At 44.6% G+C, this 23,550-nt stretch overlaps 1 protein-coding gene across 3 annotated transcripts in view; it reads left to right on the forward strand.

Annotated features, from left to right (window-relative positions):
• HELZ (helicase with zinc finger) overlaps positions 1-23,550 on the forward strand; it is a 185,544-nt gene that overhangs the window by 64,068 nt on the left and 97,926 nt on the right. For all 3 annotated transcript variants that reach the window (XM_048488065.1, XM_048488066.1, XM_048488067.1), the window contains 2 exons: positions 9,084-9,351; positions 14,577-14,910. In XM_048488065.1, coding sequence (XP_048344022.1) covers positions 9,084-9,351; positions 14,577-14,910 — 602 coding nt within the window. The remainder of the gene's footprint in view (positions 1-9,083; positions 9,352-14,576; positions 14,911-23,550) is intronic.

Consider the following 23,550-nt stretch of genomic DNA (forward strand, 5'->3'; position numbering starts at 1 on the left):
GGTGTTGTTCCTATTTTGGAGGGCTTTTCTCAAAGCCACAGCACTAAAACAAGTGTATTTTTAACAGGGGTTATCTCTTTTTCTCCCTTTGTAAGGCTCCTGTGAGCTAAGGCTGCACTGAATCTGGAAGGTGGGGCTTAACAGGGGGGGGTTAGCACAGAGTTCATCTCTTGTTCCCTCTTCTTGTCACTGAGAGGTGGGGCTTTTTGTCCTGAGAGGTGGGGCTTTAGTTCCTGAGTCTCTGGAACAAGGCAATTTTAATTCTAATTTTTTTAATTTTTTTGTTTGGTTTTAAACGAGGTTGAAATAAGGACATATTTATTGAAAGATAGTAATGTTGCAGATAGCTCCAGGGGCACTGACCTAAAAAGCTTAATATTTAAATATCTAAACAAATCAGATATATGAAGGCAGAAAGCCAACTAGCAGGGGATGAGGGGCTTTCCAGTGTGTTTTTCACACCCCTGGAAAGTGTCACATATGTATGACTATCTGCCAACCTAGGACAGAAGTCAAAAGTGTGCCCTCGCATGCAATGAGCTCCTGGCACTCAAGGAACGTGTGCGTTTCTCTTGAAGCCAAGGTGAGCAGACCTGGAGAGAAGCCTGAAAAAGAGACAGAGAGGGTGACAGACGAGGCTTTCCAGGGACCTAAACAGCCAGGTCCCACTCCCAAGGTGACATTACTCTTCCAGATGTCATGGAGAATGAAGGTCTTGGGGATCTAAGAGGGTGCCAGTCTGAGGTGGGGAAGCGATGCTTCCTTAGATGGGGATCCCTTCCTTAACTGGTGATCAGGTATCCTCTCTGACTCGAGGATACCCCTGGAGGTGGGGGGCTCCTTGCTTAGTGGAGTGATTCGAACATCATTAGAAATGTAGAGAGTTGGAGTTTGTGAGAGGCGTGATGACCGCATGGTGACTTGCCTGCCTGGTGCTGGAAGGTTGCGGATGTCAATGCCGCTTCGTCTAGATAGGCTTTTAGACAGTGCTGGGGGTGGAGTCAGCAGTTGTGGTCCCACATTGGCACCAACGACATTGGGAAATGTAGCCGGGAGGTTCTGGAAGCTAAATTTAGGCTGCGTTAGGAAAAGGTTGGAAGTCCAGGACCTCCAAGGTGGCATTCTCAAGAAATGCTACCCGTTCCACGCGCTTAGGGCGAAGCTAGGCAAAGCGGAGATACAGGAGGTCTCAATGCGTGGATATTGCTAGAAGGTGGTGTGTAATAGGCAGAGGGTTTCAGATTTGTCAGGAACTGGGGAACCTTTTTGGGACAAGGCAGGCCTGTACAAAAGCGTGGGACGGGCTTCATCTTAACCAAAGAGGAACCAGGCTGCTGGCGCTCAACATTAAAAAGGTGGCAGAACAGCTTTTAAACTGATCACTGGGGAAAAGCCGACAGGAGCTGAGGTGACTTCGGTTCGGAATACAGTATCTATGGTGATGCAGACAGAGAGGGAGGTTTTTCTAAATCAACCACATACAAGCGAGGAACATAGCAATGTGCATGTGACAAGGGATAGATGTCTACAAAAGACTTGAGGTTAAAGCACATAAATCCCAGGAGTTAAGGACAGACCAGGGTATACAGGTGTCTCTATGCTAATAGTAGAAGCATTAGACCTAAAATGGGGGGAGCTAGAGTACAGAGTTTTGAAGGAGGACTTTGATATAGTGGGCATTACAGAGACATAGTGGAATGAGGAGAACCAGTGGGATGCTGTTTATACCAGGCTACTGAGCTCTATAGGAAAAGGACAGGACCAGAGTAGCATTGGGGGTGGAGTTGCCCTTTACATCAAAAGGAGAGCATAGTATCACATAAAATAGACAAATGCAAGGGGAGCTGGTTCCCCTACAGAATCACTATTGGATATCAATGCAGGTGTGAAGGACAGTTTAATATTAGGAAGACCTTGTGAGTCCCCCTGACCAAAGTGCACAAGAGGATTCTGAGATGGAAAAAAAAAAATTAGAGGAGGCCAACAAAAAGAAACAAAATGTGAGTGGTAATGGGTGATTTTAACTATCCCCATATAAACTGGAAAAATGTCATGTTCAGGTCATAGTAAGGAGAGAACATTCCTGGATATGCTTCTAAATGACTGTGGCTTAAGAGCAGATGGTTGTGGAACCAACCAGGGGAGAGGTGATCCTAGATCCCTGGAGGAATTCCTGTAAGTAGGACCCAGGACCCACCAGAATTTGCAGGAAGTCAGTGTTGTTGAGCCGATAGGGAACAGCGACCACAATGCTGTCCAGATTCAGTATCTCAGCATGCAGACAGAAGTGGCAACTACTATTGGCAGTTACATTACGCCTTCAGAAAGGGAAATTTCTCAAAGATGAGGGGGATAGTGCTTGCAGGAAGCTGAAAGGGAGAAAATCAAGAGAGTCAAAACTGTCCAGGATGCTTGGAGGTTATTTAAAAACACAGTAATAAAAGCTCAAGCAGGAATATGTTCCTACAGGTTAGAAAAGGCAGCACCCAGTCCAAAAGAAAGCCACCATGGTTAACAAAGAGAGGTTGAGGAAATTCTCAGAAAAAAAGAAAATGTCTTTTAGAAAATGGAAGTCCAGTTTGGCTGATGAAGAATATGAGAGGGAACACAAATGAGTGGCAAAAGAGAAGCAAGTTAGCTATAAGGGAGGCAAAAAAGGTGCATGAGGAACGCATGGCTCACGAACATCAAGACCAGCAACAAACAGTTCTTGAGTACATCAAAAGCAGGAAGCCAGCAAGGGAAGCGGTGAAGCCCCACGTTAGATGACAAAAGGGAGACAAAGGGTGTGCTAAAAGATGGCAGGAAGATTGCAGAGAAGCTGAATGAATTCTTTGCATCTGTCTTCCCCCAAGAGGAGGTGACGCACATTCCCGCACCTGACCCAAGCTTCTTAGGAGCCGAATCCGAGGAACTAACAAAGATAGTGGTAGACAAGGAAGAAGTTCTGGCAGCCATTGATAAACTAAATGTTGCAAATCCCCTGGCCCAGATTGCATTGCCCAAGAGTTCTGTTAAAAGAGGCTCAAGCATGAAATTGCTGATCTTCTCACTTTAATATGCAACTTATCCCTGAAATCAGGCTCCATCCCTGAAGACTGGAAGATGGCCAATGTCACACCAATCTTTAAGAAAGGATCTAGGGGGGCCCCGGGAAATTACAGGCCAGTCAGTTTGACATCTGTTCCTGGTAAATTAGTAGAATCTATCATTAAAGATAAAATTATAAAACATGTAGAAAAGCAAGACCTGCTGAGAAAGAGTCAGCATGGCTTTTGCAGAGGCAAATCCTGTCTTATAAACTTACTAGAGTTCTTTGAGGGTGTAAACAGACATGTGGATAAGGGGGAACCAGTGGACATTGTCTACTTGGATTTCCAAAAGGCTTTTGACAAAGTTCCTCACCAGAGACTGTTGAGAAAACTCAGCAATGACGGAATAAGAGGGGAAGTCCTCCTATGGATTAAAAACTGGTTGAGAAACAGGAAACAAAGAGTGGGTGTAAATGGGAAGTTCTCACAATGGAGAGATGTCTGGAGTGGTGTCCCCAAGGATCCGTTTTGGGACCAGTGCTCTTTAACCTATTCATAAATGACCTGGAAGTAGGGGTGGAGTAGCATGGTGGCCCAAGTTTGCAGATGATACCAAATTAGGTAGAGGTGGTAGGAACCACAAAGGATTGTGAAGAGCTCCAAAGCGGACCTTGATAAATTAGGTGAGTGGGCCCAGAAATGGCAAATGCAGTTCAATGTAGCAAAATGCAAAGTGATGCACATAGGGGCAAAAAATCCAAACTTCACATACACGCTACAGGGGTCAGTGCTATCACTCACAGACCAGGAAAAGGATTTAGGCGTCCTAGTTGATAGTTCCATGGGAATGTCCAGCTCAATGCACATAGCAACTGTGAAAAGGCAAACTCTATGCTGGGGATCATTAGAAAAGGAATTGATAATAAAACTGCAAAGATTGTCATGCCCTTATATAAAGCAGTGTTGCGACCGCACTTGGAGTACTGTGTCCAGTTCTGGTCGCCGCATCTCAAAAAGGATATTGAGGAGATAAGAAAAAGTGCAGAGAAGGGCAACAAGGATGATTGAGGGACTGGAGCACCTTCCCTATGAGGAGAGGCTGCAGCGTTTGGGACTCTTTAGTTTGGAGAGGAGGCGGCTGAGGGGGGAAATGATTGAAGTCTATAAAATTATGCATAGGATAGAAAATGTTGACAGTGAGAAATTTTTCTCTCTTTCTCACAATACTAGAACCAGGGGGCATTCATTGAAAATACTGGGGGGAAGAATTAGGACTAATAAAAGGAAACACTTCTTCACGCAACGTGTGATTGGTGTTTGGAATATGCTGCCACAGGAGGTGGTGATGGCCACTAACCTGGATAGCTTTAAAAGGGGCTTGGACAGATTTATGGAGGAGAAGTCGATTTATGGCTACCAATCTTGATCCTCCTTGATCTGAGATTGCAAATGCCTTAACAGTCCAGGTGCTCAGGAGCAATAGCCGCAGAAGGCCATTGCGTTCACATCCTACATGTGAGCTCCCAAAGGCACCTGGTGGGCCACTGCGAGTAGCAGAGAGCTGGACTAGATGGACTTTGGTCTGATCCAGCTGGCTTGTTCTTATGTTCTTATGTTCTTATAATCTGATAACAGCCTTTGATATAGTTGACCACTCCACCCTTACCAGTTGAAATTCAGAGCTGGCATTATGGGAGAAGCTCTTCCGTAGGGTTTTTATTTTTGTTTTGGCCAAAGCTTTTAAATCTGGCATAAGCTGCACATATTTTTGAAGGTAAATATCAATAGTTTGGGATCTACAATTGTTATACATTTGGAACAAGCACAGTGTTTGAACTGGAAGTGCCAGAAATGGTCATTTTGTACAGACCTGTGGGGTGCATCAACTGTATAATCCTATTTCTTGTGCTACGCTCATCATAACTCTTGTCTTCACATGTTTTTGAGTTCTCAGCACCAAGAAATCTTGGCAGCTGAAAGAAAAGAGAATATGTGATGTTTTTGAAGACAAATAGATTTGACCTTGGAAATAAACTGCTGTATTTTGGGATTTTTTTTCTTAAACAATAGTAATGAAAACAATGTCTCCGCAAGTTCACTACAAAATTTTACTGATATGGCTGTTTTGATTAGCTAGCAGTCTACATAAAGTCTGAATACCACTTCCTGGAAAGACCACAGCCAAGATTCAGAAATTATTGTCCAATTCCCACTGAACTGTTTTTTGTTTTGTTTTTGCTTTGCTTTGCAACACGACAACTTGTGCAGTCTTCATGCTCTGGGCTATAAATGTTCAGATCATCTGGAAACAGCAGATCACATACTATTGCATTTGCTTTAAATCTATGCTCTGTCAGTGCTGGAAATGGAAATCTGTTGTACATAAATAAAGAATAGGATGAGAAAGAAAGCACCTGCAGCTCTACCCAACCCAGATTCTGAAAACGGAGAAGTTTCAGACAGTTGCATAATGAGTGCTGCTCATCAGAAACCTTTCTGCAGATTAAGAATACTCTGATGTTCCACAAACCTGGTTCTGGTTCAGTCTCTCGTAAATAAGACAATAGAATAAAGAACAAAAAATCAGCAGTCAAGGTTCAAAATCTAACACAAATAAGTGCCCATAATTACCTATTCTGCACTTAGATTTTATTTTCCTTCATCCTTCTGTGTTGCAATCAAAACGGCACACTTCTTTTATATACATTGCATAACAAGTTCTAAACATTTAAAAAACATCTGGTATCAAAGCAGTTTACTGAGGCACCTTTGGCGGTGAAATTCCAGTAAGATTGCTGATTTCCATTGGACTGAGACTTCGAGCAAACATCCATAGGATTACGTCAGGAATGGACAAACCCTTTGACTTATTGGGAAGTTGCTGGTGGACTGCTAACCTGGAGGGTCACCAGCTCAGATCATGAGCACACAGCTCTCACAATTGCCAGGACCTGGTTACTATCCATTAGCAAGATCATGGTGAATTTTTTTTTCTACAACAGAAGACGTTATTTCTGACACCTCAATATCTATCTAAATATCTATCTATCTGACACCTCAAATACCAGATCTACTCTCAGCTCTCTTGGTTGAAATTCCCCAGAGCTTCCTGGAAACCAATAAGATCCATTAGTCTCTGAGGCAGACCCATCCTAACAGGTCCACCACCACCACCCCAGGGAGCTGTCAGCAAGGTCAGTTGTACCTTCATATTAGTGAAGCCATCTCCCTTGGTATAGCTGAAGTAGTTAACATCTACACAAAAAGAAGATGTAAGATATTTATGTAAAGGATTGATTATCTTGTGAGGTTTCATGTTTAAGATCCAAGCAGGTATCTCACAGCAATAAAAACAATTCATTTAGGCTTATCATACAAAACCATAGTATATTTTAACAAGGGCTTAATTTACAGATAGTCAGATGTCTGTCTGTATTCACACATCACACAATCTTCAGATTCAGATCAGACATTAGGTGAAACATTAAGCAAGCATTATTTAATATTAAGCATTAAGCTAGCATTAGTTAATATGATTGTCTGAACGTGATCCACCACTAACTCTACTCAGCTAGTGCTCATCAAATCAGGATTTGAAGTGGTGATCTGAAGTTGCTTTATTAACTACAGCTAGTGTTAATTATGGATTAAATATGTTAAAAGTATTTTACTAGTAGGGTAAAATGTTTTCAGTTCTATAACTTGATTATGACATTATTGTGTGTAATCATTGAAATTCTCACAGGTCATGTCAAAATGAAGCAGAATGAGTGTGAATGAAATTCACATTAGTTAATAATATGGATGGGATCTTGAATGTTATAGTATAGCCCGATCTTGTCAGATCTTGGAAGCTAAGCTAGGTTGGTACTTGGAAGGGAGACCTTCAAGGAAGACAATGGCAAATCACCTCTGCTTGATCACTTGCATTGAAAACCCCAGTAGGGTTTGCTATAAGTTGGTTGCGAATTGATGGCACTTTGTGCACACAATAACGTGGATAGTGTAAATGGATAATTTTTTTAAACCTGCCTTATACTGAGTGAGTGTTCTGATGAGCTTGAAAGTTTGCACAATACTCTGTGTCATTTTGGTTTGCCCTAATAAAAAGTATTACACGGGCTTTGTTTCTTGTTCTGCATTTGGTATGGACCCATACATCTGCTTACAACTTTTACAGTATGAAGTGAGTCAGTCTAACCTTGTGACACCCATTGTGGGACAGCACCTGTCAGTGTTCCTTAGCTCCCGTTTCCTTCTTTTCCAAAGCATGTTTTCCCCAAAGTAAAGAGCCAGTCCAGACTTTCCACTACCTCACTGGAACAGGAGAAGCTTCAGAACAGGCAAGGAGGCAGCAGCTTTCAGGCATTGTTCACTTTACAGGGAATTCATATACATCCTGCATGAAAGTGTATATATCTGTTTGCAAGAAAGAGCCAACATATATTTACTTTACAAATGAAACAGGAGACCAGTTTGTGGATGTGTTTAAATCACACATTCAGATGTATGAGCATTGAAAACAACCTGAGAGTTATTCATCTGTCTGTAGTGAACACGAACTCCACTTCAGGAGTGTAGGAGAATTGTTAGCTTATGATTTTATGATTATTCCTTCCTCTTTGGAAGCCAGTCTATGTTGACACACATTACCTGTTCTCAAAATTCTAACAATATCCACAGGCCCAAGAAGGTTGGGAGGGATCTTATTTATTTATTATTAGATTTAATATACCACCCTATCCCCGAAGGGCTCTTCACGGTGAAGTATGGACCTTTCCACAAAAAAATGTCAACAATGATCACCATACGAAATCATTTGACAGTAGCTTAATCATCAATGATTGTATTGACAACAATGACAGGCCAGGCTTGTCTGTTTTAAAATCCATCATGATTAGAGTCAAACGTAAAGGGGGAAATTGGAGAACAGAATGAATTGAGCTATGTATGAGTGATCTTGCTGAACCATTCATACCTGATTTCTCCATAACCTGTAGATGAAACTAAAACAAATTGTGGGGCAGGTATTGTGGGAACCATATATGTAAAAGATTCAGTTTTCTTCCGTTGCTTTTCAGAATGTATGAGTCTCCAAATGACAACAGCATAATGTTGATGCATTTTCTAATGGGGGGGGGGGTGTGACCCCGTTTTTAGGAAGGTAAGAGTTGTGAACATTGTCTGCAGCATAGATAGTTGTATCTGCTTTAGGGTTGTTGTAATATAATCTGGTATTGATGAACTAAATACTGAGTGTTTTGAAGAGACAAGCCATATTAGATATCTAAGAGAAATAGCTTTGATAGTTTCCCCTTATTTTACATGTATGTGTTTTAGAGCACCTTTGAGAGGGGCCCACAGACTTTATCTGTAAAACCTTTTCCATTGTGCTTCTGTGCACATAATTTATTCATTTTTATTCTTTTTACCTTTCAAATGGAATTTTCAAGACAGCTTGTAGAAGGAAAAAATGGAAAATATTAGAAAACCAATACAACAGGCAGAAACCAAAATGAGTTGAAGCTTAGGCAAATCACTGTTTTGGCAAGTGCTGCAGTGCAAAGAACACTCCTGGGAGTAAGCCTTAATATAATGAGACTAATTTGTAATAGACCTCCTTAGATTTCTGTGTAACATTGCAATCATAAGCTTGTATACTATGCCGTAAATCCCATTTTTCACCAAAAAAAGGCATATTCTCTGGTAGCCATCTGAATGTAAGCCTGTCCAGCAAAAGATCTCTAAAGATTATTTTAAAATTGGCGGATTCGTATGAGAAAAGATGGTCTGTTATGTGTCCTGGCCCTATGTGGTTTAGGGGCTTTACAGGCTAAAACCCACACTTGGAATTGTGCCCAGGAAAATAGTGGCAGCAGCGATCTAATGTGTTCCCAGACTTGGTATTGTTAAAGAGTATGTATCATATACACATGAGAGTAATCTATCCTGGTTTTAACTGTTCCAGGATATGGATAACTAATATAAGGGCGTTTGCAAGGAGAATAATGCCAATTTACTGTCTTCCCATGTTTGTCTGTCTGCATACAGATCTTGAATACCTGATGAATGCACGGCAACAACTATTAACTACAGCCAAGCGTTGGGATTGCACTTCTAAAACTATTGTAGAATTTGAGCCAAATGAGACTACTGAATTGGAAAAAAGCCTTCTGATCAGATACCAAATTCCTCTATCTGCTGACCAGCTATTTACACAGTCTGTCTTGGATAAATCATTGACCAAGAATAACTATCAGTCACGATTGCATGATCTCCTTTATATTGAAGAAATAGCACAATATAAAGAAGTCAGCAAGTAAGTATTATTTCTGCTAATGTTTTCCTTAATTGACTGATGATGATTATGATGATACTGACTTTGACAATGGAAATTAATGTTTCCTTATTGTAATTACACTTAGGAACTGATTTAAGGTTTCTCTAAAAACTTGAGTTAAATTCAGTGCCTTGAAAGAGTATATTGTTTTGAGCAAGGATGTAGGTACATTACATGTCTGAAGCTCTGCCCCCCGTTTGTGGTTTTTAAAAATATTTTTAAGTGTTTTTTGGTTTTTGGCCTGCAGGAGGCGCAATTTTTAGGCTAGAGCCTGTTGTATTTTTTTTTCACACAACGGGTTCCTCACCTTCAGACATTCTGCTGGTTCTCTCTCCTTGGGGGGAAGAAGGGCTGCTAATGGAGATGGGGAGAGTTCTCCCTTCACAGGCACCCTGCTGCCCTCAGAAAGCCAGGATCCAGTTTTGGAAATGGGGTGTGTGCGCCTATGGAGATGGGGAGCAGTGATTCCTCTATCCTTTGCAAAGTCAGGATCCAGCTTTGCAAAGGGGGGGGGTATACTGCCCCTCTTCTGCCCCTTCTTGACAAAGCTGGAATGTTTGGCTGGGGGGGGGGAGTACAATTTCAGTGTTTGTGCTGGGTGCCATTTCTTGTAGATGTGCCCTGTCCACATCTCTTGCCCTGGGAGAATTAGTTTTCTAGAGCCTGTTGTATTTTTTCACCCAACAGGCTTAATTGCTAGTTGAGGAGAATTGGGATGACTCCTTGAATAAAGTGCTGAATTACTATAATTATGAACTGGAAATTAGGTGTGAGCTGGAAATTAGTTGTGAGGATTTTGCAAAGTCTCAGATCTGGTCTGTCTTAGAAACCAATTTGTATGTAGATCATATAGCATATCATCTAGTCATGTTTCAATGGGTAGTTTTGGTTTGAACTTGATCCGCTGTGGTGGTAATGCAGGAAGAGTTCTCCTTACAATTTTCCCTCAATTGCAGCAGTACAAAAAAAAAATCTATGAACCTATTGTGAGATCCAGTGCTTAGTTTGATGTCACATTTGCAAGTATGAAAGATCTGTTAAATTTAAAGTCCAGGTGAGCCCCATGAATTTATTTCCTATAAATTGCTTTGTTAACTTCTGCTAGGTATAGATTGAGCCCCCAGACTGTTCCAAGTCTAGAATCTACCTCTACTTCTAGACCCTAAGATTATTTGCTCTTCCCTGACTTCTTGTGGTTATTTGATAGGAGAGGAATCATTCTGGCACTAAATAGGCTTACCAAACCTTTTCACTGAACCTGCCTGCTTCACACTAACAGAATCTTCCATGAGGGTGGGCAGATCAGAAAGGCCGATTAGTGGTAGCATCACATACACGAAAAAGTTCTATCTTATGGGTATAATTTCCCAAGATAGTTTATTGGTTGATTTGTTTATAATCTACCTTTTTCTCTGAGACTCAAGGACATATTACAAAATTTATCAATTCAGCATCACATAAAAACATTGTAAAATGATTGGATTACATAGTGAGAAAACAATGCAATAACAACAGTGTCAGGCACGAGATGAATACAAAAACTAGATTACAGAAATTATAAAGTAATGCAGTAAACACAAGAAATGTTACAATAAGCAATGCCATAAACTGCAGCCCTAAGTATCAAATCATCCTTCAAGCTTGTAGCATCTGTAATTGCAGCTAGAATAAGGATTTCTTTGCAAAACCTCTTGGTCCCTGTAAAACTGGCTCTGTTTCAGTTTGCTTTCAGGGATTTACACAAATAGGTGAGAAGTATGCCACTCTTAATGTTTCAGCTATATTTTGGTAAGGGGCGGTGGTGTATCATGCTGCATATCTTAGGGATAAGGGTATCTTTTTGCAGAACACCCCCAGACATACTGGCAAATTTTGAGCTGAAAAATCAAACCATACAGAAATTTGTCACAATATTAATAGACTATTTATTTATTTAATGTTCTTGATGTCCTTCAAGATCTCTGCCTTCCTGATCTGCCTTCCTTTGTCTTGTCAGAATTTAGTTTTGAATTGTTCATTCTTAGCCATTTAATCTGAACAGACAGTCAGCAATTCAGGACATCTATTGCATCATCAGGAGATTTGGACGAGATGTAGAGCTGGATATCATCAGCACATTGATGACAGGCAACTCCAAAACTACAAATGACTTGTCCTAAGGGCATTACATAGAGATTGAAAAGCATGGAAGACAAGATTGTGTTTTGTGGAACCCCGCAGGATAGGACGTACCATTTTAGTTATAAAAAACTGAGAAGTAACTGTTCGTGTAGCCCTGTATTGCAGACTGCTGATATATACTGGCTTTTAATTTATAAACCAGCTGCTGAAACCACATTAAAGAAAAACACAAAACTGTGCAAAAGCACATGCAGCAGTTAATGGGCTATTGAAATTTTTCCTTGCTTACCTGTGTGCATTCATTCTACAAAATGGGTAGAAATATCATTGGGAAGGCAGTTGGTGAATTGGCAAACTCTATATAATGTATATGATTTTTCTGTAAAGAGTTTGACCTGTGTGAGACATTCTCTGTCGGTGGTAACCCACCCCTCACTGCCCCCCTCCACTTCTTGGTGTTCCAGTTCTGAGGGGGAGAGCCTGGCCTCAGAACAGGAAGGAGAGGAGGCTATGGCCCAGCTGTCTCTATGCCTGGCAGGGAGATTCTCCATCATTTGCTGTTTGTTTGGACACGTAAGCAGACAAGTGAGGGGTTTTTGATGGAATGAACCTTTGCTTGGGGGGGCAGTTGCAGCAGAGGTCTGTCTCAAAGGCCCTCGAAGTGGATTCTCTGGTGACTCCTGAGGGTCCTATCGGTGTCCACCAAAAAGTTCTTGGCCCCTTGTTGCAGGTGCACGTGTCTTTGTTTTGTCATTCCACAGGTGCAGATCCAACAGGGTGAGCTCTGGCTCAAACCTCTGCCTGCCCCCCAAGCGACACTTGTGTCTTGGCCCCAGAACAACCCTTGCTTCAGAAGCTAACAATCATAGGCAGCCGGCTGCCCCTCTTAGTCCACCATCCCATTTAGAAACTACTCCAGGAGAGCAACCTCCATTTCCTCTGAGGTTTTCTGAAGGTGGATTCTGGTTCTTTCAGCTCCTTTTACCCTGAAGCATTCCAATAAAGTGTCTTCATTTGCCACAACTGTATCTTTGTCTCTGTGTGTATGGGTATCATTTCAGGGCAAGTGGGGAGGTTGATTTGCAGTCTGGCCACAAAATGGATTGTACTCTTCTTGCAAGAAACTATTTCACATCTGCTTCCTCAGACCAAATAGTCTTTCCCTCTTGGTCCCTGAACAGTGTGCCTCCAGCCAATAGTACACACAAAGCATTTTTTGGGGTGTGTGTGTGTGAAAAAGTCACTGTGATCTTGGGGCTGGGGCCACATTGGAAAGGGATAGGTCAGCTCAGGATGAGGTTTTACCAAACATTCCAGTTGTTTGGGAGAACACCCGGAAAGGTCTCAAAGGGTCCATAGTTCATAGTTCATAGTTGTCTGCCCTATCCCAATGGTATGTGGGTGAAGTGGGTGGTGTGGTTCACAAGAAATACCTTGCTATCAATATTTGCTATCTTTTGGTGGTGATTCCAATATCAGTCAATTTTGGAGGGGTCTAGCACTACAAAGACCTGGAAGGGTAAAGTGAATCTCAATAACTTTTGCCCCAGTTTGGTTGTGCTAATGAAGGGATAGAGTGAGACAAAACTGCTGAGTTCAGGTTTTGTAGGAGGCCATTAGCAAAAAAGATTAATTTTGTGACCATTGCTTATGCCAGGCTTTCAGCTGGCATCCTTGCTGAAAATTGTGGCGATAACAAAAAGTAGTTACTGCAGATGGTGTATCAGGTTCCAGTCACCAGTTCATCTGGGTGCCCGGTGCCCTCAGAATTAGGAGCACCCACACAGTTTGGTAATTTTAGCTTCAAGGGAGAGTTCAGGTTTGATTTGACCATAACCCACATTTGTCTTTTTGGCAGTTCAAGGTATCCACAAAAAAATCCCCCAACATCATTTTTCAAGTGAATCAACTTTCTTCTTGTCAGTTGTCCTTCTTGTCCAACTTTCACACCCATACATAATAATGTGGAATATTATGAATTATCTTAATCTTGGTTGCCAGCAACACATCTTTACACTTAAGGATCTTTCCTAGCTATTTGATGTCTGCCTTTCCCAATTTCAGTCTCCTTCTGATTTCTTGATTGCAGCCTTTCTTTTGGTAGATGATGGAGCCAAGGAATAGAATCCTTTTCACAGTTTCAGTAGTTTCTTGATTGTAAGCTATAAGTTCAGTAATCTTATTTTTGTTTTTTGGATATTCACCTGAAATCCTGCTTTGATACTTTCTGCTTCAAATTTCCTCAGTAGCAGTTTTCTGCCACTAAGGTGGTTTCATCTGCATAGCTCAAATTGTTAATGTTCCATAGGTATGGGCAGTTTAACATAGGTGTTACCAAAATTTTCTGTTTTCATTTTGAATGTTTAGATATTTTCTGACCTAGCTCTGTACTGGTTAATGAGTGATAATAGAACATTCAGAATTTAGACAAATTTAAGGTTTGCAAGAAGAATCATTCAGATGCAATGGAAAATCTTGCAAAGGATCATCAGGTGTTGAATTACAAAGTAGTAGTTTTTAAATATGGCGACAGACTGCCACTATTTCAGCTTTTTTTCCAGTCACAGATTTGGTAAATACATTATTGAAGAATTTTTGTGAGCTCTGCCAGCTGCACTGGCTCCAGGTGGAACATTAGATCAGGTTCAAGGTTCTTGTACTTGTGCACAAAGCCCTTAATGGTCTGAGGCCATGTACCTTAGTGGCCATCTCCCCTGCTACATCCCACAGAGAGCATTGAGATCATTTAATAATAATGTAGTGGTGGTCCCTGGTCCCAGAGAAGTGTGGCTAGCCTCAACCAGATGGAACGCTCTGTTTAATGAGGTCGAGCCCTGCGGGATCTCATGCTATTTCACAGGACCTGTATGACAGAGTTGTTCCACCAGGTTTGTTACTGAGGCAGCCGTGGAATCCATATTAACTGCCAGAAATAAATTGGATTAATTTATGTGATTGCTAACGCCTCTTAATTCTGAAATGGAGAGTATTGTATCTCTTTGATTTTTTATTGTTTTATTGTTTTTATTTCCTGTAAACATCCAAGTCCTTTTTTAGTTCTAACTGAATGCTTTCTGATTTAGGTTCAATATAAAAGTGCAATTGCAGATTGTAGCAAGCTTCATGCTCACTGGTGTTTCTGGAGGTGCAAAGTATGCTCAAAATGGACAACTTTTTGGACGCTTTAAACTCACTGAAACACTTTCTGAAGACACTTTGGCAGGACGACTGGTGATGACCAAAGTCAATGCTGTTTATTTATTGCCAGTCACTAAACAGAAATCAGTACTGACCCAAGGAACCAAAGAGAAGGTGTATGAAGCAGCAATAGAGGAAAAAACAAAGGATTATATATTTTTGAGAATATCCAAGGAATGCTGTGAAGAACTTAGTCTTCGAGCAGACTGTGAAATGCAGGTATATTTGGTTGGAAATTTCTAATTATGGTACCTCTTAATGTTTTATTTTTTTGTAGTTCTCATTAGCTTAGGCATATCAGTAACTGTTATATTACTGATAAATATTTTAAAACAAAGAACTGAATATTAAATATTTTAATGATATACAACTGTTGTGTTGCACTACTACTATCTTCACTGTGGTTATGTGATATAAAACTTGCAGTCTTATTCTGTGCATTGGGCAGCAGCATGTTAAATCAGTTTGACGTGGGACTTTGACATGGGACTTTGCCATCATATTGGTAAAAGAGTCAACTTTGGGTAACTATGGAGTTGATAAGAGGTTTTGGTTGATGGTGATTGTCTTGGACTGCTTATCCTAGTATTCTGTAAAAGTTAGAGAAGTGCAAGCTGTTGTCTTTCCCAGTTCAATGGTATTGGGGTGCCATAAATATATGAATGGGAGTTGTTAAATTATTTTGCTAATCTAGTGTTTTCCTTAACATTTATTTCTTATATAAGCAGCAAAGCCCATTGTAGGGCAGGAAGGTTGGGGGAGGAAGCATTTCCCCTTGCAATGGGCTCTACTGGGGCCGTAGCGGCACCTTCTCTTGCTCCCAGTGCAACACTTGCCTCCTGGATCTGTGGTGTGGGGGTGGGAGAGGTGGGAAAGGTGGGTTGAGGTAGGTGGGAAGGTCATGATTGGGGGAGGGTGGAAAAGTGAGGCTTGGGGTGTGGGAGTGCAGATAGATGAGGCTTGTAATGGGGGAGAGTTGGAACATGAGAGTTGGGGTGGGAGAGGGTTTGATAGGTGTGGCTTGGAGTGGGAGAAGGTTGGAAGTTGTGGCTTGGGGTGTTGGGAGGGTTGGAAAGTGATGGTTGGGGTGAGGGTGGGTTAGAAGGTGTGGTTTGGGGTATTGGGAGGATTGGAAAGTGATGGTTAGGGTGAGTGTAGAGTTGAAAGGTAAGTATTGAGGTGGGGAGAGGTGAGACTTGGGGTGAGGGAGGGGTAGAGTGGGGATGCTTGGGTTGGGGCAGAAGTTGGGAGGGCTTCTCCTAGCCTGTGAAATAGCAGGCACCAACATGCTGCTGCTTCACTGGTGGGGGCAGCCTGTTGGGGGAGGCAAGGGGGCGTCTCCCAGACAGGGCACTACTGCTCTGCTGGCCTGGGTGCACTTTTGGGGTGGGAGGGAGACCTTCTGCCAGCATGCACTCGACTGGCTGTCTTGTTGTGGTGAAGAGGGAGGCAGGAGGTCTTCTGCCAGTCCATGAAGCAGCAGGCAGCAAGGTGCCGCTGCTCTGCCAGCCTATGTGCACTTTTGGGGTGGGGAGGTGGAGGGCTTCTGCTGGCCTGCAGAGCAATGGGCGCCATGATGCCATTGCTCCACTGGCTGGGATGGGCTGTTAGGTCTTGCTGTTGGGTCAGAGGAAGGCAGTCGGGGGAGGGAACTCACTTTGTGAGTCCCGCTCGCTAGTTGGTGGGTTTTTCATTGTTGCAATATTCCATCGCTTAGCCATTTATTGGTTAGGACTGTATGTTGCAGAATTAACATTTTAAACTGGTTACCAAGTTCTGAATCATTTATTTTAATTGGCTTGATTTCTGAAACTTGTTCTGATTACTTGGTAATTCTGAATAGTAGCGACTCAACTGGGCCCAAGACTCCAACATCATCGGTTTTCATCAGGATGTAGAGATTCTTGAACTATCTGGTCATAGTATTAATAAAAGAATTCTTGTGGACTTTTGTTTCTTTATCTGTATCTGCAAAGAGGCATGTATTAAATCCAGACTTCCTTTTTCTCTCTTTCCAAATTACTCAACATGTGGTCTACTCATGTGGCATAAATCTGACTTCTGTAATCTCCACTGAATGCATTGGTTAAAGGAGTTTCAATCTATATATTATTTTGTTCTAAGGATTAGTTCATTGTAGGGCTTTTATCAGACAATAGCAGAAATGAGAATTCATATCATCCAAGAAGTATTGCACCATAACTTCCACTACCAATGAAAAGTGTGTACCCTTTTTAAGCATAAGCATAAGCATTTTATTGTCATTGTGCACGCACAACGAAATTTACAGCAGCATTCCTCGATGCACACAATTTCAGACTCATACCCCATCCTCACTTTCCCCTTCCTCCACCCATCCCTACACAGCCCCAAACACATCAACATGAACCCGACATGAATTTCAACATGAATTTCTGTCATAATGATAGCAACCTTGGTGGATGATGGTACATGGTATAATTTGTCATGACCCAGCCAGGGGCAGCTGAATTCAGGGGTTCTGATTACTCTTCAGACAGGGAACCAGGTGGTGGCATGATGCTCTATGCCAAGCCAGGAACAGTGGAGTTGCCGTAGGAGATGGGCCCTGTAGAGTCAGACTCAGGGCCACAACTGGAAATTTGCATGGAGGCTGTAGGCTCAGACCCTGAGCTGCAGCTAGGGACCAGTTTGGAAGCCCCTTAGCCTCCTGGTGGCAGGCCTGCCACAAGGACCCTCCCCCTGCATCCCCTGACCGCTATGAGCTGCATCGGAGATGATTGCATAGTGACCTTCAGGGTTGAAGGAGGAACACTACTTGGCAGCCCTGCACTGCCCTAGCCTCATCAACAAAGAGGAGTATTTGCAGGAGCAGGGCTGACACGATAGCCGGGTGCCAGCTATCGCCAGCTGTTAAGACCGCTCCCTGTGAAAAGAAGCTGGGAAACAGGAGGCAGCGTGGAAGCAGCAAGTGTGTCTGCATATTATCTCCTTTGTGTTGACCTTTGCCTGGACTCCTGGATGTGTGTTGTTTGTATTGCCCTTGTTTGGATTTGACACTTGTAAGTAGGAAGTATAGGTATTGACCTTGGATTGAACTTTAACTATGGACTGTGGTCATATAATTCCCTTTGAGGATTTACTCTATTTTCAGGACTTTTAATTCCTGTTAAAGTTCCATGAACCTTTTCTTTTCCTGTGGTTTTTTTCAAGTTCACAATTGTAAATAACATCTGGTCGTTCTAGAGATGTAATAAATTCTGGGAATTTTGAATTCTTGAAAAAATAACTTTTTGGGGTCCTTTTCCTAAATGGGAGAAAGGGAAATTTCTGGAAAAATTAACTAAATGCAATGCTTACTTTTCTTAACCAAGTTTAAACTTACTTTACTGCCTTATCAACCTAAAATTAATTGTTAATAACTTTGTTAGCATTTCATTTGGCATTTTTGGCAAATTTCGTAGCGTATTATTTGGCATTTCTGGCAAAGTTGGCATTTTTTTTAAAAAATACAGAGTTATAAATGTCTTATTTTCTAGAAGAAAACATGCAGATAGACCCAGTACTAAAGAGAGAGTCAGTGTTCTTGAAGGAGGTTATCATGAAACCCCTCATAAAGATGCTGATCCTGGATGTGAATGAAATTGACATACCATAGCAGATATTTATTTATTTATTTATTCATTCATTCATTCATTCATTCATTCATTCATTCATTCATTCATTCATTCATTCATTCATTTATTCATTTATTTATTTATTTAGAACTGATGTTGTGATTAAGAATGTCTGACTAGTATCTGGAATACCTGGGTTAGAATTCCTACTTGTGTCATGGAAGCTCATTGGATGACTTTAGGTCAGACACTTTTCTTAGCCTTTCATAGGGTTGTTGTAAGGATAAAATGGAAAAGGGGAAAAATGGGTCCCCTTTGGGGAGAAAGGCTGGGCAGAAAATAAATAAATAAACAAGACTTCCGTTATTTGAGTCTCCAAGGGAGTTGATAATATACATTTTTTAAAAGTTGTTTTCCATCCTAGCAATGATGACCTTTCTCCCTAGAAAACGACTAGCAGCTTCTGTTATTCTGGAAAGCCATATTAGAAGTCCAGTACCCTCAGCCATGGAATGCTTCTGGCGAGGTGTTTCCCATTGACAGAAGGTGCTTCATCTGTGGGATGGAAATGTTCTGCCTTCCTCCTCTTGCTGCAGCCCACTGAGTCCCTCATTTGATCTTAGGGAACAACAGACCCCCCAGGAATAGCATGAGGGATGAACTGGAAGTCTGTGATGAGAGGGGGAAATTGGTGAACCACCCCTTCTACTAATTAAAACTGATCTTGGATCTGTAGTCTTTCCCACGAGGCCCCAAGGAAGAGATGAGACGCGGAGATTTCATCTGTTGGAGAGAGCCAGTAGCAGGAAGCGCGGGATCCTGTGATCCTGGCAACTCTGCCGTGTGCTCGCCCCTCGCACCTTTTATTAGGGTTTCACTGGGGGCGTGTAAAGGGGTCGGGCAGGCGGGAGAGCGGGAGGTCGGGAGAGCGGGAGAACGGGAGACCATCATGTGATGCATGATCTCATCGGGCTGCTACGTGCGGGAGGAAGCATCCGCGTCTGGGTCTAATCCTCACCTCAGGGCAAGAGCCCTTTTGTCCCTTTGTATGGGACACCTGGTGACCGCGAGTCAGGCAGTTCATGACCCGTGACTCATGGGGGAGCATGGGTTGGGGGAGCGTGTGCGCCCAGAAGGCCGTAGTCGGCACCGGCATTCCAAGCGCTCTCTCTACGGTTCTGCTGGGTTTGCGGGCTCACCCCTACATCTCCCCGTTTCTAACGTTTTAGGAAGGAAGCCGAATCAGTTGGGGCAATTTAGGGGGATGCTTGCCTCCCCAGGAACTCGCTCAAGCTGGCTAGGCTGTTTTGTACAACATGAGGACCTGGTTCGCGATGTAGGGGAAAGTCAAAGGGTCTCTTACAAAGCGTTACAGGCAAAAGCAGATACACATTGAACAAGGCAAGATCCGACAATGAGGCATATGATTAAACCAATGAAGAATTGTACAACAGCGCTTAACCATCCCCCTGGCAGCCAACTCCAAAGGGCTGACCACCAGTGGGGCAACACATCATATTTCAGATTAGATACAACATCTTGCAACTCATGCACTTTCATATGAATCAAATGGGAGTTATCAGAGAGATTAAAATAACACATATTATGTACATTTTCACAACCTTGGTGGTGCAGTAACAGCAAGTAATCAATAGCGGCACGATTATCTAAAGTCGCTTGACGAAGTTCCTGTTGCTCGGAGGCCAGGGCATCCAGAGCAGTGGAGGTAAATTAATGGAACTTCGCTTAAGGGGGCACAGGCCAACCGGCGTGTAGTCTTGCCGTTGTAGGTGGCGAGAATCCTGGGACTCCCTGCAGGGAGGAATTCGCGAGGGAAACATACTCTGCTTTGGAGAGAGCAACCGCGTTACGCTTCCGGCAGGAAGATGCGAGGGAAAGAGTGGAAGCGGCGGCGGCGCTTACAGGCTCCTGGGGGCGGAGCCTGAGGCAGGAGCGATGGTAGAGGCGGCTACAAGCAACAAAGAGTTCCGGCAGAGAGGCGATCGGGGATGTAGTTGAAGGTTCTCTCCCCGCAAGTCCAGAACCAACCTTTAGGGAGAAGGATGTTCCCATATATGGGGGGAATGTCACTCTACATGTGTGCAGTTCCAGTTAGCTGGCGAGCTGGTGAATGGAGAAACGTGCCGAAATAGCACTTTTCCCGCCACCATCAGCAATGCCGAGAGCGCCAGAGTGTTGGACTTCGTGGTTGGCGGCAGTTTGGGTGATGAGAGAGAGGAAGCGCCAGTGGGGAGGGTTTATACAAGCGGGTCCCCGGTCGGCGCTCATGGAGTACCTGATAAGGCGAGGCATTCATGAAGGGGCTCCAGGCCAGACTCCTCCAGGAAGTCTCCAGGGACTTTGCAGCAGGCCGGGAGGCAGGCAGGAGCTTAGCAAACTTCCCACCCCCAGATACTGGCCCAAGCAGGAAAGGATGAGGCGTTGGCAGCGACGGCGAACGGCTCCCAGATGTTAGCTTGGTTGAGCTCCAAGAGGGGTGACCGAGCGTCACCGGCAGGAAGCAACAAAGCAGGCAGATGATGGTGACTTCGCGGAATTACGCCCCAGTGATAATCGCAAAGATGGCAGCGCAGAGATCCTCCGGTGTCACCGGGGCAGCCTGGCTATACCAGCAGCTCCCGAGCTTGGCTGGTCGTTGCCTTGACGTCCCCCCAGGTCATCCAGGTTCTCGGACCGTTCTGGCGCTGGCGGCGGTTCCGTCGAGGCCGCGGGGCAGGGTCTTCCAGGGAGATCCGCTCCATCTCCGGGATCGGGTTGGTTTCCTTCTGGTGCCATTCCATGGGTTGGCCGGACATGGCGAGACTGGAATCCACTGAGGACCTGTAGGGAGAAGGATTGAAGCATACCCCCTTCCCCAGGTTATGAGGGGGACCAGGCCCCGCCAAGCTTGATCTTGGCGCTGGTGGGGGACCTGGACGTGTGGGAGAGGCTCTGATTGCCCGAAGTGCCTCTCCATGGGGAGCAGGTTCGAATTTCAGCAAGGGGGCAGGCCAGATTTCAGCAAGGGGGCAGGCCAAGGGGGCCACCTATTCCCCTTTCTTTAATTTGTTTGGACATGGACGGGAGGCACGAAGGGCAGGCGACTCCTATGGAGAGTTGGCTTCAAGAACGTCATCAAGATGTGTCAAAGCGAGGGTCCGAGCCCCCAGGGAGGGGGGGGGCGAGTGGACCGTCAAGGAATTGTGGGTATGCATACTTAATTTGCAGGATAAAGGGACTTTGGGAGCGTGCTCAGAGAAGGGAATGTATCAGAAAAACATGACGATCACACACTTGGGGGTTGGTCTTTGGAACAAAGGGCTGGGGGAAGTTCCATCTTAGAAGTGGATGTACTCACCCGTGACCACAAAAGGGTTAAAAAAACAAACATAGAAGCTAGAAAGTGGGATGCGCTCCTGAGTATCTTGGGGAATTGCCGCCCGCTGAAACCACTCCTTAAAGAGGCGGTTTCGGTTAAAAGCAACCTAACATGTGGTACTAAGAAAGTTGGCAGTGCGCTGGACCAGCTGCCATGCACTGGGCTGGCTCCCCTGAAATCCAAACAGGTTGGCGGGAAGTGCGGATGGTGGTGACCCTCTTGCTTTTAAGCTGGGGGCCTGTCCTGGCGGATGCCTGCGGTACCGGGGCGGGCCCACGTGGTAATCCAGGGAGGGCCAGTCAGCCGAGGTGGCCCCGCCTTTGTTGGTTGAAAAATAAGAAAGGGAAGAAAGAAGAGAGGAGGGAGCCTGTGAGCAGGAGTTTTGGGACTGAGATGGGGAACACAGTCGGGGTTGGGAGGCGGAGATCTCAATGTGACAGGCTGCTATCTGTTCTTCTTCTGGGCAGCGGCCATCACTTCATTCCAACGGCGGTCTTGGTGATCCATGTGGGGGGGGGGAAGCGGTGGGAGTGGGCCTATCCATCCCAGACTAAGGTCATCTTGACCTGGCTCATCAAATCCCTTCCCCACAAGTTAACGTGGATGTCCAAGACGATGGGGCGGACTGTGAGCTGGCGCTCAAGTCCCGGGCTGCGGACTGTGAGTGGGCGGATGCTTCGTCTCACGGTCTGCTTTCCCCCCACCCCCCAGATGCGCGGGCAAGCCTCTGTTGGCCACTGATCAGGCCACTCTCGGCTGCTTCTGATAGCGATTCACGTCGGCGCCCGGTGTCCACAAGCCCCTTGAGCGGACACCCTTCTATAGTGAGAGCTCCAGGTACGGGCGGGAGCTACCGATGAGCGTCTGCACTGCGCCCACGGTGGCGCCGTAGCTGCGCCTCGTAGGCTACGCCAGGGCTGGTGACGGTGAATTGGCGGAAGGCAGCGCGTGGGGAAGGAGTATCAAGCTGTGCGCAGCTGGTCCCGCTTCGGTGACTACTCAGGGATGTTTGTCAACACCTGAACGTGAACGGCTCCCTGGTGTGTGGAGTAAATGAACCCCGGAGCGACAAACAAACCCTGCTCCAGCTGTAAGGAGCGCAGGCAAAGACTAAGCAAGCGGCCTCGAAGGGAATGGGATGGCTGTACTGGGTTGGAGCAGAAGGATCTCATGCCAGAACTTGAGGGAGAGAGGTTGGGTGCAGGTGAGAGAGATACCACGGGGAGGAGGTGGTTTGGGCGCGGGCCTTGGTTCTTGGGATCGTTTCAGTATTCTCCTCCTTGGTCCTGGGCTGGGGAGAGGCCCGGGTAAGAGTTTCCCGATGGGCACAAAGCACCAGTGAAAGCCCTCTCGACACTGGGGGCATCTGGTCCTGGGTTTTCCGGGTTGCAGGAAGCGCGGGATCCCGTGATCCTGGCAACTCTGCCGTGTGCTCGCCCCTCGCACCTTTTATTAGGGTTTCACAGAAGTGTAAAGGGAATTAGAGGCGGGAGAGTCGGGAGAGCGGGAAGAACGCGAGACCATCATGTGATACATGATCTCATCCCGGGCTGCCCGATGCAGGAGGAAGCATCCGCGTCTGGGTCTAATCCTCACCTGAGGGCAAGAGCCCTTTTGTCCCTTTGTATGGGACACCTGGTGACTGCGAGTCAGGCAGTTCATGACCCGTGACTCACGGGGGAGCGGGGGTTGGGGGAGCGTGTGCGCCCAGAAGGCCGTAGCCGGCACCGGCATTCCAAGCGCTCTCTCTACGGTTCTGCTGGGTTCGTGGGCTCACCCCTACAGGATCCTACCCTATGATATGTTCTGTTGACAACCCCCCCCCCCCTTAATTTAAAAAGTTTTGACAGTGGATGAAAATTTGGATAATCTGCTTATTCTGCT

Source organism: Sphaerodactylus townsendi, linkage group LG03 (assembly GCF_021028975.2).
Source record: "Sphaerodactylus townsendi isolate TG3544 linkage group LG03, MPM_Stown_v2.3, whole genome shotgun sequence".
Lineage (NCBI taxonomy): Eukaryota > Metazoa > Chordata > Lepidosauria > Squamata > Sphaerodactylidae > Sphaerodactylus > Sphaerodactylus townsendi.